The 23,876-nt window shown below is 36.5% G+C and overlaps 7 protein-coding genes, 1 long non-coding RNA gene and 1 other non-coding gene across 14 annotated transcripts; 3 read left to right on the plus strand and 6 right to left on the minus strand.

The window, feature by feature from the left end:
- Window positions 1-34: 34 nt before the first annotated feature.
- BNAC05G04090D lies at window positions 35-1,250 on the minus strand. Of its 2 annotated transcripts, none has more exons than XM_022703258.2 (3): window positions 1,076-1,250; window positions 478-940; window positions 35-394 (listed from the first exon to the last, which is right to left on the minus strand). In XM_022703258.2, the coding sequence occupies exons 2-3, from the start codon at window positions 937-939 to the stop codon at window positions 242-244; spliced, it is 615 nt and encodes a 204-aa protein (XP_022558979.1). In that variant the 5' UTR covers window position 940; window positions 1,076-1,250; the 3' UTR covers window positions 35-241. The 2 variants fall into 2 exon arrangements, with proteins under 2 accessions (XP_022558979.1, XP_013697928.1); XM_013842474.3 differs by having other exon boundaries at window positions 35-400; window positions 1,076-1,249.
- TRNAT-UGU lies at window positions 1,217-1,288 on the plus strand. The gene has a single exon. It is a non-coding gene; the product is annotated as a tRNA-Thr (tRNA).
- Window positions 1,289-2,971: 1,683 nt separating this feature from the next.
- On the plus strand, window positions 2,972-5,904 carry LOC106400121 (probable fructokinase-2). The gene is made up of 4 exons (XM_013840526.3): window positions 2,972-4,055; window positions 4,413-4,745; window positions 4,854-4,970; window positions 5,051-5,904. Exons 1-4 carry the CDS (start codon window positions 3,531-3,533, stop codon window positions 5,177-5,179), a joined length of 1,104 nt encoding a protein of 367 aa, XP_013695980.1. The 5' UTR covers window positions 2,972-3,530; the 3' UTR covers window positions 5,180-5,904.
- On the minus strand, window positions 5,657-7,096 carry LOC106401367 (B-box zinc finger protein 24). 2 transcript variants are annotated; one of them, XM_013841875.2, is made up of 3 exons: window positions 6,698-7,096; window positions 6,275-6,580; window positions 5,657-6,187 (listed from the first exon to the last, which is right to left on the minus strand). In XM_013841875.2, the coding sequence occupies exons 1-3, from the start codon at window positions 6,878-6,880 to the stop codon at window positions 5,945-5,947; spliced, it is 732 nt and encodes a 243-aa protein (XP_013697329.1). In that variant the 5' UTR covers window positions 6,881-7,096; the 3' UTR covers window positions 5,657-5,944. The 2 variants fall into 2 exon arrangements, with proteins under 2 accessions (XP_013697329.1, XP_013697328.1); XM_013841874.2 differs by having other exon boundaries at window positions 5,657-6,190.
- A 405-nt stretch (window positions 7,097-7,501) lies between these two features.
- On the minus strand, window positions 7,502-9,513 carry LOC106401366 (protein ENHANCED DISEASE RESISTANCE 2-like). Of its 3 annotated transcripts, none has more exons than XM_013841870.3 (2): window positions 9,011-9,513; window positions 7,502-8,625 (listed from the first exon to the last, which is right to left on the minus strand). In XM_013841870.3, the coding sequence occupies exon 2, from the start codon at window positions 8,608-8,610 to the stop codon at window positions 7,684-7,686; it is 927 nt and encodes a 308-aa protein (XP_013697324.1). In that variant the 5' UTR covers window positions 8,611-8,625; window positions 9,011-9,513; the 3' UTR covers window positions 7,502-7,683. The 3 variants fall into 3 exon arrangements, with proteins under 3 accessions (XP_013697324.1, XP_013697325.1, XP_048613771.1); XM_013841871.3 differs by lacking the exon at window positions 9,011-9,513 and adding an exon at window positions 8,843-8,969; XM_048757814.1 differs by lacking the exon at window positions 9,011-9,513 and adding an exon at window positions 8,732-8,835.
- A 1,310-nt stretch (window positions 9,514-10,823) lies between these two features.
- On the plus strand, window positions 10,824-11,776 carry LOC106402001. Its single transcript, XR_001280561.3, has 4 exons — window positions 10,824-10,878; window positions 11,016-11,165; window positions 11,252-11,390; window positions 11,474-11,776. It is a non-coding gene; the product is annotated as an uncharacterized LOC106402001 (long non-coding RNA).
- On the minus strand, window positions 11,775-14,374 carry LOC106402000 (probable transcription factor PosF21). Of its 2 annotated transcripts, XM_013842632.3 has the most exons (5): window positions 13,779-14,374; window positions 13,089-13,692; window positions 12,882-13,014; window positions 12,702-12,786; window positions 11,775-12,406 (listed from the first exon to the last, which is right to left on the minus strand). In XM_013842632.3, exons 2-5 carry the CDS (start codon window positions 13,664-13,666, stop codon window positions 12,021-12,023), a joined length of 1,182 nt encoding a protein of 393 aa, XP_013698086.1. In that variant the 5' UTR covers window positions 13,667-13,692; window positions 13,779-14,374; the 3' UTR covers window positions 11,775-12,020. The 2 variants fall into 2 exon arrangements, with proteins under 2 accessions (XP_013698086.1, XP_048613773.1); XM_048757816.1 differs by having other exon boundaries at window positions 13,089-14,374.
- Window positions 14,375-16,786: 2,412 nt separating this feature from the next.
- On the minus strand, window positions 16,787-22,333 carry LOC125587404 (putative nuclease HARBI1). The gene is made up of 3 exons (XM_048757817.1): window positions 21,527-22,333; window positions 21,253-21,326; window positions 16,787-19,660 (listed from the first exon to the last, which is right to left on the minus strand). The coding sequence occupies exon 3, from the start codon at window positions 19,066-19,068 to the stop codon at window positions 17,734-17,736; it is 1,335 nt and encodes a 444-aa protein (XP_048613774.1). The 5' UTR covers window positions 19,069-19,660; window positions 21,253-21,326; window positions 21,527-22,333; the 3' UTR covers window positions 16,787-17,733.
- Window positions 19,889-20,788, minus strand: LOC125586866 (glutathione S-transferase T3-like). Its single transcript, XM_048756657.1, has one exon. It carries the CDS (start codon window positions 20,786-20,788, stop codon window positions 19,889-19,891), a length of 900 nt encoding a protein of 299 aa, XP_048612614.1.
- Window positions 22,334-23,876: the final 1,543 nt, after the last annotated feature.

The raw sequence follows: 23,876 nt of genomic DNA on the forward strand, positions 1-23,876 counted from the left end.
CTTGCCTTGCACTAATCACGAGTAAGCGGAGATCAAGTAGAAACAGTTCAATCACCTCAATCGCAGAGACAGGTTCTAAAGAGTCTATGCCTAAAGAAGCACGCAACCTCGTTGAACTACTTCTAAAGCATAGAACATTCTTCTCCATTAGGAGTTAAATAAAAACACTAATACTCAAGGTCTACCAAACACACATACTAGTCAGAATCAACAAGTTCTAAAGAAAAGATTGCATCTCTCTCTAGCGATAAGGAGGACCACACTTCATGTTGTAACGCCCAGCCAGCTCCTGAGCAACACCATCGTGGGTAAGTTTATCAATCAGCTCAAACTTCTTGTGATGCGTCGTCACCGTCTCAGACTGCTGTTTCGCCAGCTCCTCCGCCTCCTCCAGCTGCTTCTGCAAAACACACACACACACACAAACTCAAAAAAAAAAAAAAAACACATCAAAACCACATTCACAAGGTTTTAAACCTTAATCATAAACGCAGCTTCAGCAGTATGTTTCCTCACGAGCCTCTTAACTCTCTGGGCCTTATCAAACTCATCATCACTCGGATCCACCCAACGAAACTGGATCCTCCTCCCGGGCTTCTTGGGCCTATCGCTAAACATCGCGGGCCTAGCAGCAGAGGCTCTCACGGGTCTCGGCATCCCAGCGACCATGAAGGGGAACTGAGAGACGGTTTCGATCACGGCCTTCGCCTTCTGCTCGGACTCCATCTCGATGAGGACACCCGTCGGAAGCTCCTTCGGGCCTAGGTAGTTAGGCAAGAAGATGACTTCCTTGACGGTGCCGAACTGGCTGAAGGCGGATTCCACGACGGATTTGGAGGCGTGGGGAGTGAGCTCGTCTACGTAGACAGTGCGACGGACTCGAGAGAGAAAGGATTCGTACTTTTCTTCTTCTCCTTCTTCTTCTTCCGGATTCGCCATTCTAACAACCAATCAAAATCAGAGACGGAAGAATCTAGGGTTTATGTATCTTTCCCAATCTACGATCCGGTTCTAACAGATATGGAATAAACCAAAAAAATACGATTCGAGGATGGAGATCAAAGGAACTATTTACCTTCGCGAATCGTCTCGGAGGAGGAAGGAGAAACCGAGTGTTTGATCGAGAGCTGATGGTTTGTTTGTTCGGGAAACAAAATAACGACGATTGTTATATAGTATATGGTTATAAGCTTACTACTGTGACAGTGTACGCAAAGCCCGTATAGCTCAGTGGTAGAGCGTCAGTCTTGTAAACTGAAGGTCCGTAGTTCGATCCTGCGTGTGGGCACTTTTTTTAATTATATCTAGGAGCTACTTTCACGTGCAAGTTAAACTTTTCCTTTTCTTTGTTCAAGTAAAAAGACTTTCTTTGGTTGTGGTAAAAACGAAATGTTACCTCTCTTTTTCTTTTATCTATAAATCAGTGTTTGTAAAATCGGATCGTCCCGGTGGTTGGACCGGACCATAATTTGTTTATTTATTGTTTGCAGAAAAATGCACACATAGTATAGTTGATGTTAGAAAAAGAGAGTAAATGTATGAATTTTGTATAATTTGGAGACTTTTATATATGATAGACATTAGTTCGTAGACTTACTTGTACACTTTCTCAACGGATGCTATGTTCCACAAATAAAACGCAATGTCCTTTCAGGCTTACACACCAGGACGAGTCCAAAAAACTCAGATTTGGTTGTTTGTGTATATAAAGTTTGGCAAGTTCCCGTTTTAGTTAAAGGTTTAATGCTGCAGTGTGACGCCTTTTGAGATGCGTACTCAAGGCTATGTTAGATAATGGTTGCGTAGACAATGTCTCAGTTTTTACCAAGATGAATTGTCTCTCCAGGGCAGGAAAATCAAGGGAATCTATTGATGTTTGTTTTGAAATTGATAATCTTTACAAACATAACAGTGACATTCTCATATACTGTTTCAGCTTGTGTATAATCGAATCGATAGATGTAGGAAGGTTATGTTCCAATGGTGTACACCGGCTATCTCATTATTAATCGTGAATACTGAGAACGTAGGAAGGGAGAATGGGGTGATCAAGTTACAGACTGAAGTTACTCTTCTGCGAGTGGAGTACCTACACAACCTAACTCTTCCTAGTTGTTCAATGTTTGCGTGTAAGAAGAAAGAATGAAATGGCCTCCATAGAAGTGGTCCAGTGACTAAGACTAGTTACGTGTTGTCGCGTGTCGGTCTCATGTTCCTGGCGATGCCAAAATGTTAATTCTCCAGTGGCCGGGACTCGAATCCTGGTGGATTCACCGTATTGGACTTTTCCTTCAAATTAATCACCACCATACCACAAGTCCTGGTTGAAATGAGATTTCACGTTTTGTTTTGCTGTTATTGTAGTTTGGTGTTCTTGTGGTAACTTCATTCAAGTATTAATGTTACATTGAGATCCTGCCTCTTTTTAAAAAACTCAATATCTCAAAGTTTTCTGTTCAGTAAAAGTCAGTTTTTCTTCATAATAATTCATGTGTTGGCTTTTGAGTGAGTTATATGCAAAGTTCTAAAAATCGGTTTAGGCAGAGGCTCGGCGTCCGCCTAGGCAGAAAATCACTTGTAATAGAAATGATTTTCTTAACATTCGATTTATAATACTCAAATCGGTTTAAACCATTTCAAATCGGTTTAAACCATTCTAAATCAGTTTAAATTAAATAAATCTATAAAATTAAATAATAATGTTAGTAAAATTCACTAATTGGTCTAACTTCTTTTATTTTGTATATCTAATTTTGATAATTCATCAAAATAATTTTATAAGTAAACCCAAAACTAAATTTTCTTATATAAATGTAAAATGTATATAAAATTAATCAATAATTCGTAAACACCTAGTCTTGTCTCCGCCTAGGCGCTAGTTCTATGTAGAGCGTCTAGTTACCGCCTAGCGATTTTTTAAACATCGGGTATATGTTTAAGCTTATTGTCTGAGGTTCACTACAATTCAATCTATCCTGAAGGAGGTACTTAACATTTCCCTATGATATAATCAACGTTGAATCAAGTGTTAGATAAAAGGAGTTGGTTTATTGAGTTATATCCTTTCTCTGTTGTTGGTGTGTAGAGCTGCCGATAACAGAGCGCAAGAAGAAGAAACATTGTGTTCTCTGAGCTCTGTTTCTTCTAATGTATTAATTGAGTTACTAAAATCATATTCTTGTGCGTGAAGAAAAGATTTAGAATATAGAATACTGTGATACATATCCATACATACGTTGTGTAAATTTAAAGAGTATTTTGTTCTTATCCGCTATCCAGATTTATAACCATATAGAAACGTTGAATCCACTGAACCATGAAAGCAATTATAGAAAACAATGAAAAGAAAATTAAAATAATTCATTGCATAATTGCTAAGAAATTTTAAATTCATGATATAGTATATCCGTCATATCTATAAACTTATATATATTCAACGTTTCAAAGATATGTCTACAAGAATCTGACTGTTTACGATTATCATTTTATTCATTTCTTTTTTTGAACATATTCTTTACCAGAGTGAAACCATGACTTCAAAACCTTTAAACCATGTCTTACACCCTTATATAAACTACACTAACCTTCGTTCACTTATCCTCATCTCTATTGTCTTCCTTCTCAGATCTCTCGAACACAAACTAGAACTCGTTCCAATGGCGTCAAACCTAGACAAAGGCCTCATCGTGAGCTTCGGCGAGATGCTCATTGACTTCGTCCCCACGCAATCCGGCGTTTCCCTCGCTGAGTCCACCGGATTCCTCAAAGCTCCAGGCGGTGCTCCCGCCAACGTCGCCATTGCAGTCACGCGTCTCGGTGGTCGAGCAGCTTTCGTTGGAAAGCTCGGTGATGATGAGTTCGGACATATGCTTGCCGGAATCTTGAGGGAGAACGGTGTTGAAGACAAGGGGATCAACTTCGACAAGGGAGCTAGAACCGCACTCGCTTTCGTCACGTTGCGTTCAGACGGGGACAGAGAGTTTATGTTTTACCGTAACCCGAGCGCCGACATGCTTCTCCGACCAGATGAACTCAACCTCGAACTAATCAGATCGGTACGTAAACATTTTACGGAGTCAAAAACATTTAAAGTTAGTTTTAATAAATAAATAAATAAAATCGATAATCTAGAGACCAAGTTGAATGTTTCATCCGGTTCGACGCACGATTGATATTTATGTTTCAGAAAAAAAATTATTTCAAAAAGAGACATTTTCAATACATTAAATAATGATAAATTTTAAATTTAATTAAAATTCTGTCGGTTAAAAGTTGTGGACAATGGTTAATTACGAAAATAATATATTGGTAATTAAAATTTTAAAGGGTACATTTTTTTCTGAAACAGATGAAGTTTGTTTTCTTTACTATTATATGTGGTTGGAGATTTGATTATTTTTTTGTTATGGCAGGCCAAAGTGTTTCACTATGGATCAATAAGTTTGATAACGGAGCCATGCAGGTCGGCTCACTTGAAAGCAATGGAAGTGGCGAAAGAAGCTGGAGCTCTTCTTTCCTACGACCCTAACCTAAGGGAACCTCTTTGGTCATCCCCTGAAGAAGCTAGGACACAGATCATGAGCATCTGGGACAAGGCTGAGATCATCAAGGTCAGCGACGTCGAGCTAGAGTTCCTTACCCAAAACAAAACGATCGATGATGAGTCAGCGATGTCTCTGTGGCATCCGAATCTGAAGCTCTTGCTTGTTACCCTCGGTGAAAAGGGGTGTCGTTACTACACTAAGGTAACTTGTTCCCCAGGCATCATCGTGACAATGTCTTACTTTTACTAATTGCTTGTTTCTAAAGAAAGCTAAATGTTGTACACTTACATTTAAAACACACATGTTTAGGGTTTCCATGGATCTGTTGAAGCATTTGATGTGAACGCGGTGGATACTACTGGAGCTGGAGATTCATTCATCGGCGCGTTTCTCAGCCAGATTGTTGATGATCAGACTGTACTCGAGGTTAAACATAACCCTAAACCTCTCAATGATCATGTATGTAACAAGTGTGGTTTACTGATAACTTTTTTTTTTCTTATTAGGAGGAAGAGAGGTTGAGAAAAGTGCTGAGGTTCGCAAACGCTTGTGGAGCCATCACGACGACCAAGAAGGGAGCCATTCCAGCTCTTCCTTCAGAGTATGATGCTCTCTCTCTTCTTAAAGACAAATAGAGAGACCTAGTAACAACAACCTTTTAAATTTACAAATGTGCGCTTTGTCTTGCTGATGATTTTTGTTTGAAATAATAAGGATCCTAATGTTGTTATCTTTTCTATTTATATATTTCTGAGCATCTCTTGCTAGTAATAAAAAAAATCAGAGTTTTTTTTTTATATTTTTGAGTGGAAATCTTTGATACAAAAAGACACCTAAAATAGTAAAACTGACCTAAAAGGACACCTTCCGTGTTGGAGACGTCACTCTGTTTAAGAACTCTGTTTCTTGCTTCTCTCTCTCTCTCTCTCTCTCTCTCTCTGACTGTGATCTCCAAAAAAAGAAGCTTGCTAATGATATCATATAAACGAAGATCCTTGAAAGAAAGAGACAATCCGCTTAAGTGATGATTACCTTCATATCTTTCTCTGTTGGTCACAATCTCAGAGATGATTTAGAGTAAGATGCAGTAGTAGTATACAAAGAGAGGCAGAGAAATTAAGGATATTCCTTTTATTTAAGTTTATTCGAGTTTGTAATACCAAAGATAAAGCAAATACCATGTTCAAGAGGTATATGAACAAACTCAAACACAAACATCTAACATAGATTCGGACAAACAAACAAAAACGAAGTGTGTGTGTAATAAGCTCTCTCAGACATAGCTTACTCAACTTATAGACGAAACTAAAAGATATGACATTTGACTCCACGCATCATTCTCCTTAATGCAGATAGGTTTCTAGGAATGTCTACTACACATAGCTTACATATAATATCTTTTAGCCTAGATCAGGGACAATGAAATGCTCTTCTTCATCATCCTCATCATCAACTCTGATCTCTAACCTCGGCTTCTTGTATGACACGCTGGACTTCATTGGTCTGTACGAATGAACATGACCTAAATGCGCAACAGAAAGCTCCGGAACTTGAGCTGCAGGAAGAGTCTCCTGATTAATCTGATCACTGAAGAAACCCATGTCTGAAAACCACTCCAACTCCCCAAGATCAAGCTGTCCTTTCTGCTATACATTCAAACAAAAAAAAAAACAAGTCAATACAAAAAAAAAACAAAGCATTAAGGATCAAACCAACACTTCAATCTCTACCTTATCGGTGAACTCAGGATCAGAGAAGTGGAAGAAATCATCAACAGCCCAAGGAAGAGGAGAAGCAGAAGAAGGCTGTTGCTGGCTTGGGATCTCCTTAGCTTTCTGTTGGTTGTTGGAAGGCTCGGACTGATGATTCTTGTCTGTTTCTTTACTGCAACTACTTGAGCTCAGAGCCACTTTGATCCCAGTGGCTAAGAACCTCTGGTGATTTGCAGATCTAGAGTTAGCCACGTGGATAGATTCATCACAGTCCCTGCAAAGCAGAGCTCTATCCTCCACACAGAAAATGAAAGCTGCCTTCTCCTACAAGTCACAAACACAATGAGCACACAACATCTAAAAGAAGAATAGACTATAGATCTAGACTAATCAATCACATAGAGAAAAGAGAAAGAGAGATCTATCTATCTATAGACTTACTTGACAGATGTCGCAACGAGGGAACTTGGTGGAGAGAGAGTTGAGATGGAGGCGTTGGTGCTTGCTGGCGAGTTTGTTAGCTGCGTGAATCTCCACGTCGCATTTAGGACACAGAGCTGCTTCGTCGGCGCAACATATCACCGTCGCAGGAGCATTCTCACACACATCACACTGTATCTTCATCACAGTTCTTGATTCTTGGTTTAATAGATCAAGAACACTTGAATCTACCTTCTGAGAGTAGCCTAGCAAAAATATAGATGAAGAGAAAGTATTTTGAGACAGAAATCGAGAGATGTAAACAACAAAAGAGGAACAAGTAACAACTGTGTGGTGTGGAGGGGAAGAGAGGAGAGAAGATAAGAGATTTTTTAATGAAACTGCGTATCAAAAGGAAACACTATGCTTCTTTAAAGCAAGGTCACTTGGGCCCCACTCTTCTTCTGTGGTTCTCCTTTCTCCTTTCGGTATCTTTCCACTTTAGATATTATTATTTTTTTGTTTCAGTATTTTTATTTTCTCAGCAGAGATTTTGAGGAGGGAATATTACAGCAAGAAAGATTTTGTATGACTTTCATGAAGAAAGAGGTTTGGTTTCAATCAAATCAGAGAGCAGACGAAAAGCAAGACTCTCTTCCAGGAGTGGAATGTTACACTACACGACTCCACGTAATCATGAAAATGACTTTCTGAATGTACTAGAATGAGTCAGTGAATGACGGCATTATTGTGTAATATGCAATGCACCAGTCTATGAGATATTTTAAGCTTTATCTAAAATATGAGATTCTAACATTAGGAGGGTGGTATATGACATTCTTCTTGATATGTTCTTCTCACATGCTTGGTCACATGAGTTAAGTTATTGTTGTTGGATATCGATCCATACATTAGTAAAAAAAACAATCTATACATTTGCAATGTTATAAGAAATGATTAAGGTTTTATAATGAAATCAAAGAAATTTTAAAGAATTATAGAGTCAACTACTGCCTCTTTACATCTTCATCCTTCTGGTTGTTCCCAGGAGATGATGTATAGTTAGTGTTCGGTGTATCTTGATTAAGCAGATTAGAGAATCCATTCCCAAGCGATTTCCACCAGCTCGACCGTTGATTACTATTGCTCGAAGACAGTTCCATAGACACGGCCGAGTCAGTCTGTAGCTCGGAGAATCTCACAGCTCCCAATAGCTTTTCAGGAAGCTCTGCGTCCGTCTGGCTTTCAATAAGGAAAGCAAGATCAACAGTCAGCGTCGTAATGTACCCAAACGCGAGGTGAACAATGGCGCTAGCGACCATCGAAGACCCGATATCCACATCAATCTCCACGAAACTCTCTCCCGAAACGTATTTGCAAGAGAGCGCACGTCCAATGACGCATATAGCTTGCTCTCCAACAGCTTTTCTAACGATCCAAGGCCCTTTGACAATGTTTGCAATCAGTTTAAGCCTCGATTTCTTAAACCCGTCGTCTCCTTTTAAAAACTGATCCATGAGTGAGCCTTGGAGCATAGGCTCAGTGGCGACAAAGTAAGCCACAGCGCTGTAGTTGTCTTTGTGAGGAAGCTGGAGATTGAACGCCCAAACAAAAGGCTTGGCAGCATCATCCTCCGTCTGAAACTCCTCATCGATAGCTTTCCTGATTCGGCTGCTTGGGTAGCTTAGGATCTCAGAGAGCTTCGTGGGACCTTTAACCCAGTCAAAGCCCAGAGGCTTTAGGAGGAACTCACCAGCAGGTACTTTGACCTTGTCGGAGAAATAATGTGGTCCTCTAACCATGAATGTGTTGGGAGATGGCGTTGTCCAACTGTTTTTGGAGTCCCTGCTGTCTGGTTTAAGACACGGGACAGCTCCTTCTGATTTAACTCTTTTGATCCATTCCGGCTCAGTTACTTCACCGGAGGAAGCCATATCTTTGTTGGAAACCTGCAACACAAGCAACAAACAGCTTTAAAGATTTAAAACTTTTTGAGTGATTACATCAAATTAAGCACGATCACACATGATTATGTGAGTTACAAGAAACTCTAACCCTTGATGATCTTTAAAAAACATGCAAGAGAACACAGAAGCTCTAGAATCAAAGATGCAATAATCTACAACACACGAGTTATCACAAAAAGGGAGAAAAAGTTCACACAACCTTTGTAAAAGAAACAGAACAATCGAAACCCAGGAAACGAATAAAAGAGAAAACCTTTTTGAGAGGTTCACGAAGATTCAGCGATAATGATCAGACGAAAATTAAAAATTAAAAAAGAGGAGAATAATTCCAACAATTAATTAAACTAATCATAGGGAGAGTATATACCTTTTCAGCTGACGAAGAGACAGATTCTCCCAAAAACCCTAATTCACAATTTCAAAGATCTTTTTTGGTTATGAAACGGAAGCTGCGAGCAGATTCTTCGAGAAAAAAAAAACAATTGAATTGAATACTACTAAGAAAATAAAAGCATATACAGCAAAGTTTTTTTATATTGATTGCTATCAGAGAAAAATGGAAAACCCCAAATCTTATATATTAAAACAGAAGTCACAATCTTGATTCATGTGTGATTTTTTAAAAAATGGACCTAATGGACTTATTCCTAAAAAATCATGTTACATTTAATCTCTAATCTTATCATTTAAATTTTGGCCTACCAAAAAATATTATTGGACTATCAATAACTGGATTTAAACAATAGATGATACATTAGATTTATTGGGCTATCATTAAAATGTTTAATTATTTACTCGATAATATAAATCTACGAAGCGAAAAGTTTAATTTTTTAAAAACTTTCTAAATTTGTGAAATGTTACAATATCTTTGAATATGACAATAGAACAATATTTTACTAATCTTTATATATATAAATACGATTTTAATAATGAAATAATAATCCGAAAATATATATAGAAGAAGATACAAATACATGTGAAAGTTTAAAACAATTTATTCAATAAAAAAAAATATACCGTAAACTTATTATGTTTTAAAAATTGATAGACGCATATATTATAATATATATCAATTTAGAATTGAAAACAAAATATTTATATAAAAATAAATGAAAACAAAAATCTGCGCGGTTGCGCGGGTCGAGATCTAGTACTAATTAAAGAATTTGGCTCCTAAAATTAAATTCCTATCAGATTTTGTATATTCACCTGCGTAACCCAATTAAATTAGTAATACTACCATTTTAATAACAAAATAATGTCGTTTTTTTTACTTTATACTAAAATCAATAAAGAAAAGGAGAAAAAAATAACCATTCCAAATTTTTAACTTCGTTTTTTATTCTCTTATCTTTTCCAATCGTAACTGACTAATTGTACTCGGCGGTCTCACAACACCTCGTCGAGTTGGCGAACCTCCTCCAGCAAAAGATTTGGCTCTTAAAATTAAATTCCGATTAGATTTTGTATATTCACCTACTTAACCCAATTAAATTAGTAATACTACCATTTTAATTACAAAATAATGTCGTTTTTTTTACTTTATACTAAAATCAATAAAGAAAAAGAGAAAAAAATAACCATTCCAGATTATTAACTTCTTTTTTTTTATTCTCTTATCTTTTCCAATCGTAACTGACTAACTGTACTCGGCGGTCTCACAACACCTCATCAAGTTGACGAACCTCCTTCAGCAAAGGATTTGGCTCCTAAAATTAAATTCCGATCAGATTTTGTATATTCACCTACTTAACCCAATTAAATTAGTAATACTACCATTTTAATTACAAAATAATGTCGTTTTTTTTACTTTATACTAAAATCAATAAAGAAAAAGAGAAAAAAATAACCATTCCAGATTATTAACTTCTTTTTTTTTATTCTCTTATCTTTTCCAATCGTAACTGACTAACTGTACTCGGCGGTCTCACAACACCTCATCAAGTTGACGAACCTCCTTCAGCAAAGGATTTGGCTCCTAAAATTAAATTCCGATCAGATTTTGTATATTCACCTACTTAACCCAATTAAATTAGTAATACTACCATTTTAATTACAAAATAATGTCGTTTTTTTTTTACTTTATACTAAAATCAATAAAGAAAAAGAGAAAAAAAATAACCATTCCATATTATTAACTTCTTTTTTTTATTCTCTTATCTTTCCCAATTGTAACTGACTAACTGTACTAGGCAGTCTCACAACACCTCATCAGTTCCAGCACATCGTAAGGTATTCTACACTTTGTTCTCTAGGGATTTAGAATTGGAAATGGCGATCCTGCTCCACAGTGATCAATCGATTGAGTTATGGATGTGTTAGGTCTCTCTTGTGTATGAATGAATTGTTCGTTTACTCTCTGAACACAGGTTGTTAATGATAATGATATTCACAGCGTTGTAATGTCTTTATCTTCTTCTCCACAACTGCTTCAACGAAACCGCTGAGACTCTCGCTTCTACCGCCGGTATCAAGCAACCTCCAATCGATCGTTGTGATAACATGGACATGAGAAAAACGTAACTTACATACCATACAACAACTCCTCTTATTGAAATAAATAAATGTTTTTGATTTGATTATTAATTATGAAAACACGTTTCAGAAATAATGGATTTGGTACTGGAGAAGAACTCGTTGGAGGCAATTGAACTAACCGAACAACTTTCTCAAGGCTTGCTTGGTGAAGAACACTTCCATCTTCTTTGCCTTCGTTTTCTTGAGCTTGTCTGTGCTCCCAAGTGGTGAGAATTTTTTGGTTATGATCTCAGTGTTTCTCACTGCATTGAGTCACTTTATAAACTGGTTTCTTTCTGCATGTGTGCAGCAGCCCAGAAGCTTTTGAATTTGCTCGGACAACGTTGGCTCCTTTTGGGAATGTCCCAAAATATGTAGAAAAGATTCAAGTAAAGTCTGAATCTTTGTTTCTCTTCTCTAAATGATGGAAGCTGTTAAGCTGAAACCTCTTTGTTTCATATATGGCTAGAGATGGTTTCGGTTTTGCTGTTGCATGATATGAATATTGTTAAAGACCAGTTCTGTTTGGTTTAGTTCATTTCTGTTATGTAGCGGAAGGTTGTAATCGATGTTCTTGGAGAACATACTTTGCAGACTTAACAAGCTTCAAATCCAAAACCAAACAAGAGACGTTTCAAATATAACAAAAGTCAAAAGAATTTGAATACGGTTAACAGAGACTACAACAGGCAAAGGCTTCACTAACAGCTTCTAAGGTGTCTTGTTTATTTTAACTAAATAGAATCAAATATGTCCCAAACCCCATGAGCCTCTGATCAGGGAGGAAACGCCACAGCTTTGTAACTGGAAAGAGAAAGGAGATTCACCAAACTAGACACTAACACAGTCAACTCTCTTCAGTCTTTTGTGGAGGGAGACTCAAGATCAGGCGATGATGTCACACTCTCTTTCTGGCCCGAAGAAGACATAGGCCTTCTCGGCTCCGCCACACCGCTTTGTTGTTCCTGCTGTTGAATCCGTTGCTGCTGAAGCTGAAGCTGATACAGTTGCTGCTGCTGCTGAAACTGAAATTGCTGTTGTTGTTTCTGCGAATGGATTTGGAGCTGCTGGAACTGTTGTGTGGCTTGCATAGTGTGCATCGACTGATTATTGGTATAGAATTGCTGGTTTGATGACCCAAAAGAACCATAGTTCATTACTGATGATGCACCACCATTCGAAACACCTTGCCCCGTTAGGACCTTAAGATGCTGAACTTCCTCCTTCAGTGCGTCATTTAATGCTGCCAAATAAGAAATATACAGTTAAATCAATATTTTCTTAGCCAGAGACATGTATGCTCAGTGCTCACCTTGAAAACTCACAACACATCTATAACATACTCTTTGATGAAATGGAGCATAACATGTGCTATGAAATTTAAGCTTAACATGGCATAAATTCTACATTCACAGATCCAGAATGAGGCATGGCATATACATAAAACTTTGAGACTTGTTGACATAATCTATTTGCGTCTGATAGTAAATATAAGAAGAAAAAATGACGGGAGAGTGTTTTTGAGAAAAGATCATTACCATCCTGCAGGTGAACTTGTTGCTCCACAGTTTGTACTCTAAGTTTCAGCTCATGGTTTTCAACACTCAGACCATTTGTATCTCTCTGGTCATCAGAAACAAAAAAAAGCTAAAATAACTAAAACCATAAACTTGCAATTAAATTCACCACACATCTAAAACTGAATCCATTCAACAAACCTGTAAGAGAGTCAACTGCGCAGATAGAGTAGTAGCTTCCGTTTGTAAAGTCTGTACTTTCCTCTCTAGCTCCGCTATGTATCTCATCTTCCTCTCTTTCGACCTCGCAGCAGACTGCCTATTCGCCCATATCCTATAACAAAACACACACAACACGTCACACACCAAAAAGAAGCAAAAACATACACAAACTATAAGCATTTCAACCTCTTAGCACGTTTAGGATCGATGAGAGCAAGCTCGGAGAGCTTAGCAGCAGAGATAGCTTTCTTAGAGTCAACTCCTCCAGACACATCCTCACTCCCAGACATAAGACTCGTTGAGCCATCCATCGATTGGCTGTGCTGGTGCCTTATCCTCGGCCTTTCACTAGACCCAACACCACCAGGCGTAGTAGTCGAGGCTAACTCATTCCTCCAAACCAGCTCCGCTGGCTCACAGGAGGAACTCGCGGAGGAATTGAACTTATCCATGTCGAGATACATTGACATCAAGTCCTCATCCGCGTCATCAGAGAAAGAAGGTCCATCAGGGGCACCACCAACGACGCCAAGATCGCTGTCGAAGCTCAAGTCATCAGGGAGAGTTAGGATCTCTGAGTGAGCTCGGCGATGGCCTAGGTTCTTAGGCGGGTTATCGGGCATTCGGCTTATATCGTGACTGAACCGGTTAGCATCTGAGCTCCCGCTTGGAGGAGGAGTCAGAGGAGGAAACGCAGAGTAACGACCTGATGGTGGAGGAAGGCCTCCACTAGGAGGAGGTGCAGGAGATTTCTCCTTATCCATTTCCGGAGTAGACTAGATTAGGGAAACTACGAAAGTCGAATGCTTTATCTCAATCCCTAAATCAAAAACGAAAACCCTAGAAAAAATAAAGATTGGATTTTTACACACTTACAGAGATCTAAACAGCAGAATGATCCACAGAGAGATCGGCGAGAGACGAAAGAATAGTTTGAATTGAGTAATTATCTGAGAAAGTTGAGGTTTTTTCCCAGAAGAAGAAAAAAAAATTATAAGAGAGATCCGAGGAGGAGGAAGAAGACGAACATTCTCTCTAAAACGATGTCGTTTTGATTGTGTTCGGTTTGATGGATTATTATTGCACAGGTACGAAGTGGTAGAACCGTGTGTACCGTCTTGGTCGGAAGTTGGGGGATAATCAGGTGCTTTAGCGTGTCGATATGAACGATGTTTTCTAGCCGTTAGATCAGCTAAGATGATCGTATGTATAAGAGCATTGCATCGCGCGTTTCTTACGTGGAGGGGGCACTATTGTTTGCCCAAGTCGCCAAATACCGTATGCCCAAATCGCCAAATAAGAAACATTTTCGGTGGGTTTTTTCAACTGTTCGAGAACCACACTGACACGTGACGGTCCACGATTTTTTTTTTTTTTTTTTATTTTTAATCAGTCGAGTGCTGCCAATATATATACATATTAATTAATCTTGATGACTTTTATAATAAGTATTTTTAATAAGAAAATACCAACCAAATAAGTTGAAACCATGTGATCTGCTTTCAAAAATATTAAAGGTGCTGACGAAATAATATACCAAAATTTCAGCTAAAAAGGATTAGTCAGAATATGTGAACGAGTTTGAAGAAGGATGAGGTCGAGGTCAGAAAATAGAAAAGGGCAACGAACCACGCGTTTTCATGTTAACTAAGAAATATAAAAGGGCCGTCTGGTAAAAGGATAAGGCCCATATAGAGAATAGAGACATACACAATTACCCACTGATATAGATGGGGGGACATTTACTCTTGCCATACTTTCCTATATAGGAGAATAGAGTGGTATAGGTTTATACAAGTATGGGTCTCATAGTGAGACATTTTTAGGACACCTTTTGTCTACGATTTTTGAGAGCAGTTAAATGGTTAGATTCTTTTCATTGTAGTTTTTTTTTATAAACTTCATTCTTCTTTTTAACATTTTATCTTATTTGTCTCATATAAAATTGAGAATATATTTAAAATAAATAATTCATACTCAAGATCATGCCTTAAATCCAGATACATATAAACTAAAATTATTTTAATATTTTTTAAAAAATAGATAAATTTAAAAATAAATATAAATTTTATTATAATATACGCATTTAACATAACGTTTTTTTATTTTTAATTGTAGTAAAAAGATATTTTTCTTAAATATAATTAATAATAATTTATTTTTATAAAACATAAATATTATAACATATTTTTTGTTTGAAACTATATGTTTCATATTTCCACATAATGTTATATTGTTATTACATCTTTGGTTGATGCTCTTTGAAACGAAACTTAGGTGATCATGATTATATACATACATTTGATAAATTCGTTGATAAAAATAAATCAGCTATTTTGTTATTATTAAATATAGTATATATTTGAATTCTTCATATTAAATTTATGGAAAGTTGATAACATAACAAGTATATGTTTGCATGTTTTATTTTATGTTTGTAGTCCAGTAAAACATTATCAAAGCAGGCTCGAATCAACAGCGAGGCATGGCCTTGAATGGTGAAAAACAGATGGAACTGGATTGGACACCGACCTAATCAGATTGTCATTAGAATCCCAGAAACAGAGGAAGCTCACAGTTTTTTTCTTCATTGAGATCTGTGATTATTTATTTACTGTTTTATGTAACAATAACCTATGATGAGACCTATAGGTTAAAAGGAAATAAAATTGTGTTACTTTAACCATGGTGAACGGTAGGCCAGGGACTGATCGGATATCCGAGCAATTTTAAAGTATCCGAATTCGGATTCTTATCTGGCGGATCCATAATTTTACTATCTTTATCCGGATCTGGGGTTCTCGGATATCCGGATGTCGGATATCCTTAAAAAATTGTAATATCCGGCGGATATCCGGATCCGGATTTGGATCCTTATATAAATAAAAAATAATATTAATATATATAAAATATTAACAATAATTTAAAAATAAAAATATATATAATGTCTTTAATTATTTCTATGTATAATATTACAAAATTTACATAAAATTTATATATACTATTATAAAAATGAAAATATATTAAATAAAATTAATTTATATATATATATTACTGTTTTTGAAATATTTATTAATAAAACTTATGGATCCGGATATCCGGACTTAAAAATTAAGATATTCGGATCCGGATTTGACGGATCCAACATTTTACTATCCGGATCCGGATTCGACCCCTTCGGATATCCGGATTTTCGGATCAGATCCGGATCGAATCTCGGATCGGATCCGGATCTTGGATAAAAGTTCCAGGCCTAGTTTACTGTAGTTGAAAACAGTGGGTCTGCCCCCTTGGTGTTGCAGTTGCATCATTGACTTTTTGGCCCCAAATATAATTAATGTCGTTTGAAGTTATGATGCTGAATCTATGGCATTGTGATTTGTGGTTACTCTTTGAACATATGCTACAATAGTTATGCTGTATTGCCAACAGTTTATAAATTCTATGTGCAGTTGTGGTTTTAATGTATCTTTAACTCTCGTTTTTAGTTCTTTTATTAATATCTAAATTAGTGAATTCAAGATTTATTCCATTTATAATCTTTAAAAATGAAACCAAAAGATTTGTCTAAAACTAAATATCATAATGCATATGCAAACTATAACTGAATACAAACATGAATAGCTAATTTGATTAGTAGTAGTGTTTATATATAAAATGGGACCTGATTTCGAAGATATATTGATATATTTGAAAATTAATTTTTACGTTTCATGGAATCGTCCAAATACCAAATGTTATAAAAACTTGGCATTACATAAATATTCTAATAGTAGTTATTGAAATCAAATGGTGAGATTGACGGTGCTTGCTTTGTTTGTGTGGATATTTTTGTACATAAATTTCGCATTTAACTCATCTATTTTTTGCCCGATGATATTTAATGTTTTCGCTGTAAAGATGTTGATTGAAATTACGTTGATATCGTATGGATGGGTATCACGAAGATATTTCTTTCAGAATCAATAGAGTGGATGGTGTCCACAGTCCACATTCTATGTATAAACGTTTCCATGGACCAACCAGTTATTTTCTATAAAAAATATTGGGTGCAGATTACTTCAAATTTTTATACATCCTGATGTGATATATATAATGCAGAAATACAAAGAACTCTTGATATTATCCGTTATCTTGTTTTTTTGGGTATATAGTATTTTATTTAGATGGATAGATATGAATTCGGCTGTTGCTCCGATGTTCATACTACGAAGATGTGTATGTCATATTTTCTTAATGAAGGTATGGGTATCTCATGGGTGTTGTAAATAAAATGGACCATACTATAATGTTCTAAGCTTCTAATCTACCTTATTTTTTTCCGTTCATTGGAGTATTTTTGGATACACATAGATATAGCCGAGGAGAGAAAAATGGCGATACAATATTGCTCGTATTTAAAGAGGTTCGAGACCTGGGAATTCACACTTCACCCACTGTCCACTTGGCTCAATTATGTAGACACTCGTATCAAGTTAGACATTAACTCTTGGATGTCCATTCGTACTATACAATCATATAAGAATTTCGATAATAAGTAATAAGCTTAGAGCAACTTTAACCCTACAACCTCAAGAGAGTTTCTTAATGCTTTTTTAATTAATTGATTGTACTTTTTTAACTTAAAAACTTTAACTAAGAAACTATTAGAAATGTGTGCTCCAATGGTAATTTCTTAGTTAGGGGTTCTTAATTTTTTTTTTGAAAGATAAATTTTTTTATTAAATAAAACTTAATAAAATAGAACATTTTAAACATACATTTTAATTTTTTTTAAAAAAAACAGGATTACTAAAATAAACGAGAATAATTTGAAAGAAACATTCCGAACTCAGTTGTTGTCTTCGTCATGTCCAAATTTACTCCATAAATGTTCAACCAAATCAGCTTTGAGTTGTTGATGCATTTGTCTATCACGAATTCTGGTTCGAACACCTAACATATTAGCGATATTTGTAGGCATATCTGTAGAATAATCGAGATCGACATGTGAACTTCCGGTGTCTTCTCCTGCTTGGAACTCTGAAACATTAACTAGGGTATATCCATTTCGCTCGTCTTCGACGATCATATTATGGAGTATGATACATGCTCTCATAATCTTCCCAATTTTGGCTTTATCCCAAAAAAGCGCGGGATTTTTAACAATGGCAAAACGAGCTTGCAAGACTCCAAAAGCACGCTCGACATCTTTTCGGACAGCTTCTTGATGTTGAGCAAATAAAACCGCTTTCGGCCCTTGTGGCATTGGAATAGATTGGATAAAAGTAGCCCATTTCGGATAAATACCGTCGGTGAGATAGTAAGCCAAATTATACTCGCTTCCATTGACAGAGAAAGTGACTTGCGGAGCTTGACCTTTTATTATGTCATCAAAAACAGGTGAGCGTTCAAGAACATTGATATCATTTAATGTACCTGGAGGTCCGAAAAACGCATGCCATATCCATAGATCATACGAAGCAACCGCCTCTAAAACAATTGTGGGTTTTCCCGAACCACGTGTATATTGCCCTTTCCAAGCGGTGGGACAATTCTTCCACTCCCAATGCATACAATCGATGCTTCCTATCATCCCGGGAAATCCACGGAACTCACCAACTTGAAGTAGACGTTGAAGATCAGCCGGTGTTGGTCTTCGTAGGTACCCATCACCGAATAAATAAATTATTCCTTCCACAAAATGTTCGACACATGACCGAGTAGTAGTTTCACCGAGTCGGAGGTATTCGTCAACAGCATCAGCCGCAGTACCATATGCCAAGACACGAATGGCTGCTGTACACTTTTGAAGTGGAGAGAGACTAGACCTTCTGAGAGCATCATTCTTTTGTCGAAAGAATTCAACTTCATTGGAGAGTCGATCAACAATACGCGTGAACAATGGCTTGTTCATTCTAAATCGTCGTCGGAATAGATTTTGAGGATATGTTGGAGTCTCACTGAAATAATCATTCCATAAACGCACATTGCCTTCTTCACGATTTCTTTCGATGTAGACTCGTTTTTTTCTTTTTTTCCTTGTATCTTCTTGATCACCATGATTTATGCACATATCCTCGAACGTTTGATCAAAATTTTGATCAAAATATTGATTGCAATATTGATCAAAATATTGATCAAAATCATCTACTCCCTCAGAAGTGTTATGTGAAGAAGAAGCCATAGATTTTTTTTTCTTTTTTTTTGTGAACGTGAAAAATTTATGGTCGAAGAGAAAACTTTATAACTTGAAGGATGAGGAAAAACTTTATTTTTTTGGTGATCAATGTAAGACAGGATAAAAAACAATGAAATGTGATGATGAGAGTAGAGTGTAACGTTTTTGTGATTATGATATGAACGGAAGAAATGTGATGATGAGAGTTCGTGATTATGATAAGAACGGAAGGAATGTGATGATGAGAGTAGAGTGAAAATAATGAAATGCATTGCAATGCTTTATATAGAGCAGCAGAGAAGAGTTACACAACCAACACTCGTGACACATACACTTGTTAACCATACACTCGTGACACAAAACGCACAAAACTCGTGACAGAAACAACCAAAACGCGTGACACGGACATACAAAACATACAAAGCTCGTGACTTCAACTTGCATACAAACATACAAAACTCTGTCTCCTGACTTCTTTTGTCTTGTCCTCTCACATACAAAGCTCGTGACTTCAACTTGCATACAAACATACAAAACTCTGTCTCCTGACTTCTTTTGTCTTGTCCTCTCACATACAAAGCTCGTGACTTCTTTCTCTCTGCACACGGGAAGAAGGGCAATAAGATACATATCACATAAACATACAACAAAAACTTCACACAAGAAAGGCACAAAAGATGACACTTAAACTCGAAAACATTACATATAACAGAAACAGAACATACATTCGATTTAAACATATCACAGAACAAAGGAACAGAACATGACACACACACTCGATTTAAACATATCACACAAGAACAGGAACAGAACATGACACATACACCTAGTTACCCAGCATCTCTGTAAGAAGCTTAGTCTTTACTGCTTCTTCTATTTCAGAAAGTGGGTCTGTTTTTGAAATGAGGCTGTTAAGCAGAGTCATTTTCGAAACTCTCTCTTTCAGGACCAAGTCTTTCTCTTTAATAGAGCACATGGCCTGAAACTTTAACGCAGCCTCATTATCTACTACAGGTTTCTTTGCAGAAGCTGCTTTCGAAGCCTTCACCCCAGCTGGACGTTTGGTCGGTTCCTCATCTAGATTGATAGTTGCTTGAGAGCTTGATGTTTCTGCTCCATCGTCGCACTTTCTCTTCTTAGTGCTTCCACCAACCTTACTAGTAGCATGCTCACACCATTTCTGGTCATAGCGGAGCTCCTCCCAAGCATGGTGGAGGTTAAACTTAATCTTGTGATCATTGAAAAAGATAGAGTGTGCCAGTTTCACAACATCACTCTCACTCTGACCACTAGTTTTCTGTCTTGTTGCTGCCGCATATGATCCACAGAACTTACAAACAAGATCATTCAGCTTTTGCCACCTTTGCTTACACTGAAGAGGTTCTGGCTTATCACCTCCTGCCACCTTTGGACTAGCTGCATAGTAAGCGGCAATGCGACCCCAGAAAGTACTTGATTTTTGCTCATTGCTGATGACAGAATCCTTGCTGGTGTTTAACCAGGCGCTAATGAGCACTAGATCATCAGAGGGAGTCCATTTTCTTCTTTCTTTGCGCTCTGAACGAGACTCTTCACAGAAGCTTGAAGTTTCAGTTGCTTGAGTACTGAACACATGGATTTGTGAACCGCATTCATAAGGAAAGGGTTCAGGAAGGTTACAATCTTGTTGACAGTTCAAAAGGTCCACGAAATTGGAGGTATGACTATATGGATTAGTAGAATCCATATTAATATGTCAAACAAGTGAGAACGAAGAGAAAAAATATTCCCGGTTTTATAGATGAAAAGAGAAAAATGAGAAAGAAGAAGTAAAGAGAAGGATGTCGGATGGTGAAAAGGAAGAGAAAAATAATTCCTGCTTTTATAGATGAAAAGAGTTAAGCGAGAAAGAAGAAAAAAAGAGAAGGATGTTGGATGTGGTTACGGTTCTTTTCATTGTCTTTACTCTTTGAGAAGAGTAAAGCTGAGCAGACACATATCTAACTTATTTATTACCTATCTCTAACAAGCATTCATTAAGCTAACAACTATCAGAAGCATTTAAAAAAATAGCATTCATTAAGCTAACTACTATCAGAAACATTCATCACAACTTGAAGTTTCACTAACCAGCATTCATCACAACCATTGATTAAACTAACTACTACCCAGCGAAAGCAAATAAGAAAATGACAACTTTTGCACACTAACCTCAACGACAATCTCAAGTTGTGTTTGGTTAATGCAAGAACTGGATGTGTAAACCTGTTCACATCGCCTCAACCCTGTCAAAATGAGCAAACGCAATGAACTTAGAACATGATCCAACTTCAACACACTCACTTATGTTATTGCTAACCACTGATATGAGACAAACTTAAATACAGAGCCTAAGCTAAAAAACATAGCCAAGACTTGATCCTTAAGCTAGCTAAATAATCTTTATAACACTAATTAAGATGAATGAGGTGAGAAAGTTAATTACTTGGGAAGTGATCTCAGTGAGGACCGAGACACTCGTCGGAGGAGAAGCCGTGAGGACCGAGAGTCGGAGAGGACGCCATGAGGACCGAGACAGTCGTCGTCCGTGGTGGGTTTGCATCGTTCTTCTGTCGGAGAACACGAGAAGCGACAGAGGAGGCGCCTTCAGGACAGAGAGAGAGACGTCGTCTGTGGTGGGATTGGAACCTTCTTGTGACGGAACAAAAGAAGCGTTATCCTTGGTGATGGGTTTCGATCGGTGGAGAAGACGGAGAAGACGGAGGAGACGCCATGAAGAGCGGGAGAATCGTCGTCTTCGTGATGGGTTTCGATCCCTCCTCCGTCACGGAGAAGAGGAGAAGACGAAAACGAAAGCGAGACGGAGGATCAGTATGGAGGATCGGTGTGGAGGATCTGTGTGGAAAATCGGTGGTGGGTTTGGATCAATCGTCGGTTTCGACTTTCTTTGGACGGAGAACACGAGAAGACAAGAAGTGAGAGGAGAGAAGAAAGAACAAAAGAAATAAAAATTAAAAAAAAAAACACAGAATGGTGACACGTGTGTATAAAACTCCAGTTATAATCGGTAACCAAACTCTCTAATTAAGGATCGATAACTCCTGTTTTATTTTCTTTTTTTTTTATTTAAATCATTTTTTTACCTTAAAACTCTACTAAGGATCAGCGTTAATGCTGGTCTTATTACAAGATTTTATCAATACATCACATTCATATGCATTTGGAGTTTCTAATTGACCGCACGTATTTTGACCGTTGTGTTCTTACTCCGAGGTTAGATATGCATCTGATTTATTCTCTTTGATGGGTTCTAATTTCTAGATAACCACATGAATGTACAGTCCATCCAAATTGTATATGAAGCTCACGTAGAGACATCAGACATGGCTGCTATCGAATTTGTAAAGGTGAGAAATCAACTCCTTTACAGTATGGTTAGTGTACGAACAAATATTTTGGCGAACATGACCTGTGTAATTTTTATTTTTTTTGTAAATTATATTCATTGCTTGGACATGTTGCACCCAGTACAAATGAGTGAACCCTTTTAAATGTTTTGTCCGACACAAAGAGCATGATTATTAAGAATTTTTAGAGTGGATTTATTAGCGGAATATAAGAATCCGTTTTTTAACTTTTAACTAAAAAAGCTAAGAATCGGTTCTTAAATAAGAGTTTTAAGTGCCGGTTCTTAATTTTTTTAGTTAAAAATTAAGAAACGGGTTCTTATATTCCTCTAAGAACTCTATTCTAAGAACCCCCAACAATCATGCTCTAAGGTTTCTCCATTAAATTTATTCATATACAGTTTTTTTGTGCTATTCATATACAGTCTTCATTTCACATAATTTATGCATATGATCTATTCATATATATGTATAACCATAATATATAAAAATATATATTACCAAAGCGTAGTCAATATCGAGCTCCGTGTCAGCGTTGTGATACATGCATGACGCATCTGTAGCTTCCAGTTGTAATTATATTACTAAAACAAGTTAATGGAAGTGTGTTATGACGCCTAACGTCCCAGCTGTAACAAATTAAATACGATAAAGGTGGCAATAGAGAAGGAATGTATTACTTACTCTCTCCATTTAAATTGAATATGGTCAAAAAAAATTTTACACAAATAAAGAAAATAGTTAAATGCTCGATCAGTTTGCCTTTATTTAACTATCAACAATTTATAATATTTATTTTTTCTTAATATTTAAAAGCCAAATAGATAAATTAATGAAAGAGTTGTATTGAAATAATAGACATCATTTATTTTGTAACAAAAATTTTTTTTACAGGAACATTTAATTTGAAACAGAAAAAAATATTTACTTATTAAAAAAATCAGTTCTAAACAATAATAAGTCCAAGGCTGTCTTCTTAGGGTTGTATATCTGTTTCCCACGTGAAGGACACTACATCACTTTTCACACACATTTTAACCCTTTTTATTGTACAAGAGCAATTCACTCTAAAACGTAGTTTAGAGTAAAAATACTTTAGTCCTACCATATTCCTCACTTTATAATAAAATAAAAATAATTTTATTTCATAAATAGAATAATAATTTAATTTATATTCATTATTCCATTTATCTTTTTAAAATGGTGTAGAAATGGAGTAAAATTCAATTCTATAATAGAATTACTATATTTTAAAAGAAAAAAAATAGAATTTTACATTGAAAATATTTTAAGAGATAGAAATATTTACATTACTTTGATGTATATTAATACCTTTTGAAAAAAACATTAATCTTAATTTTCCGTGAAGTGAAAGATAGTTCAGAAACATATTCATTACACAAACAAACAAATATGATGAATATGCTG

Source organism: Brassica napus, chromosome C5 (genome assembly GCF_020379485.1).
Source record: "Brassica napus cultivar Da-Ae chromosome C5, Da-Ae, whole genome shotgun sequence".
Classification (NCBI taxonomy): Eukaryota; Viridiplantae; Streptophyta; class Magnoliopsida; order Brassicales; family Brassicaceae; genus Brassica; species Brassica napus.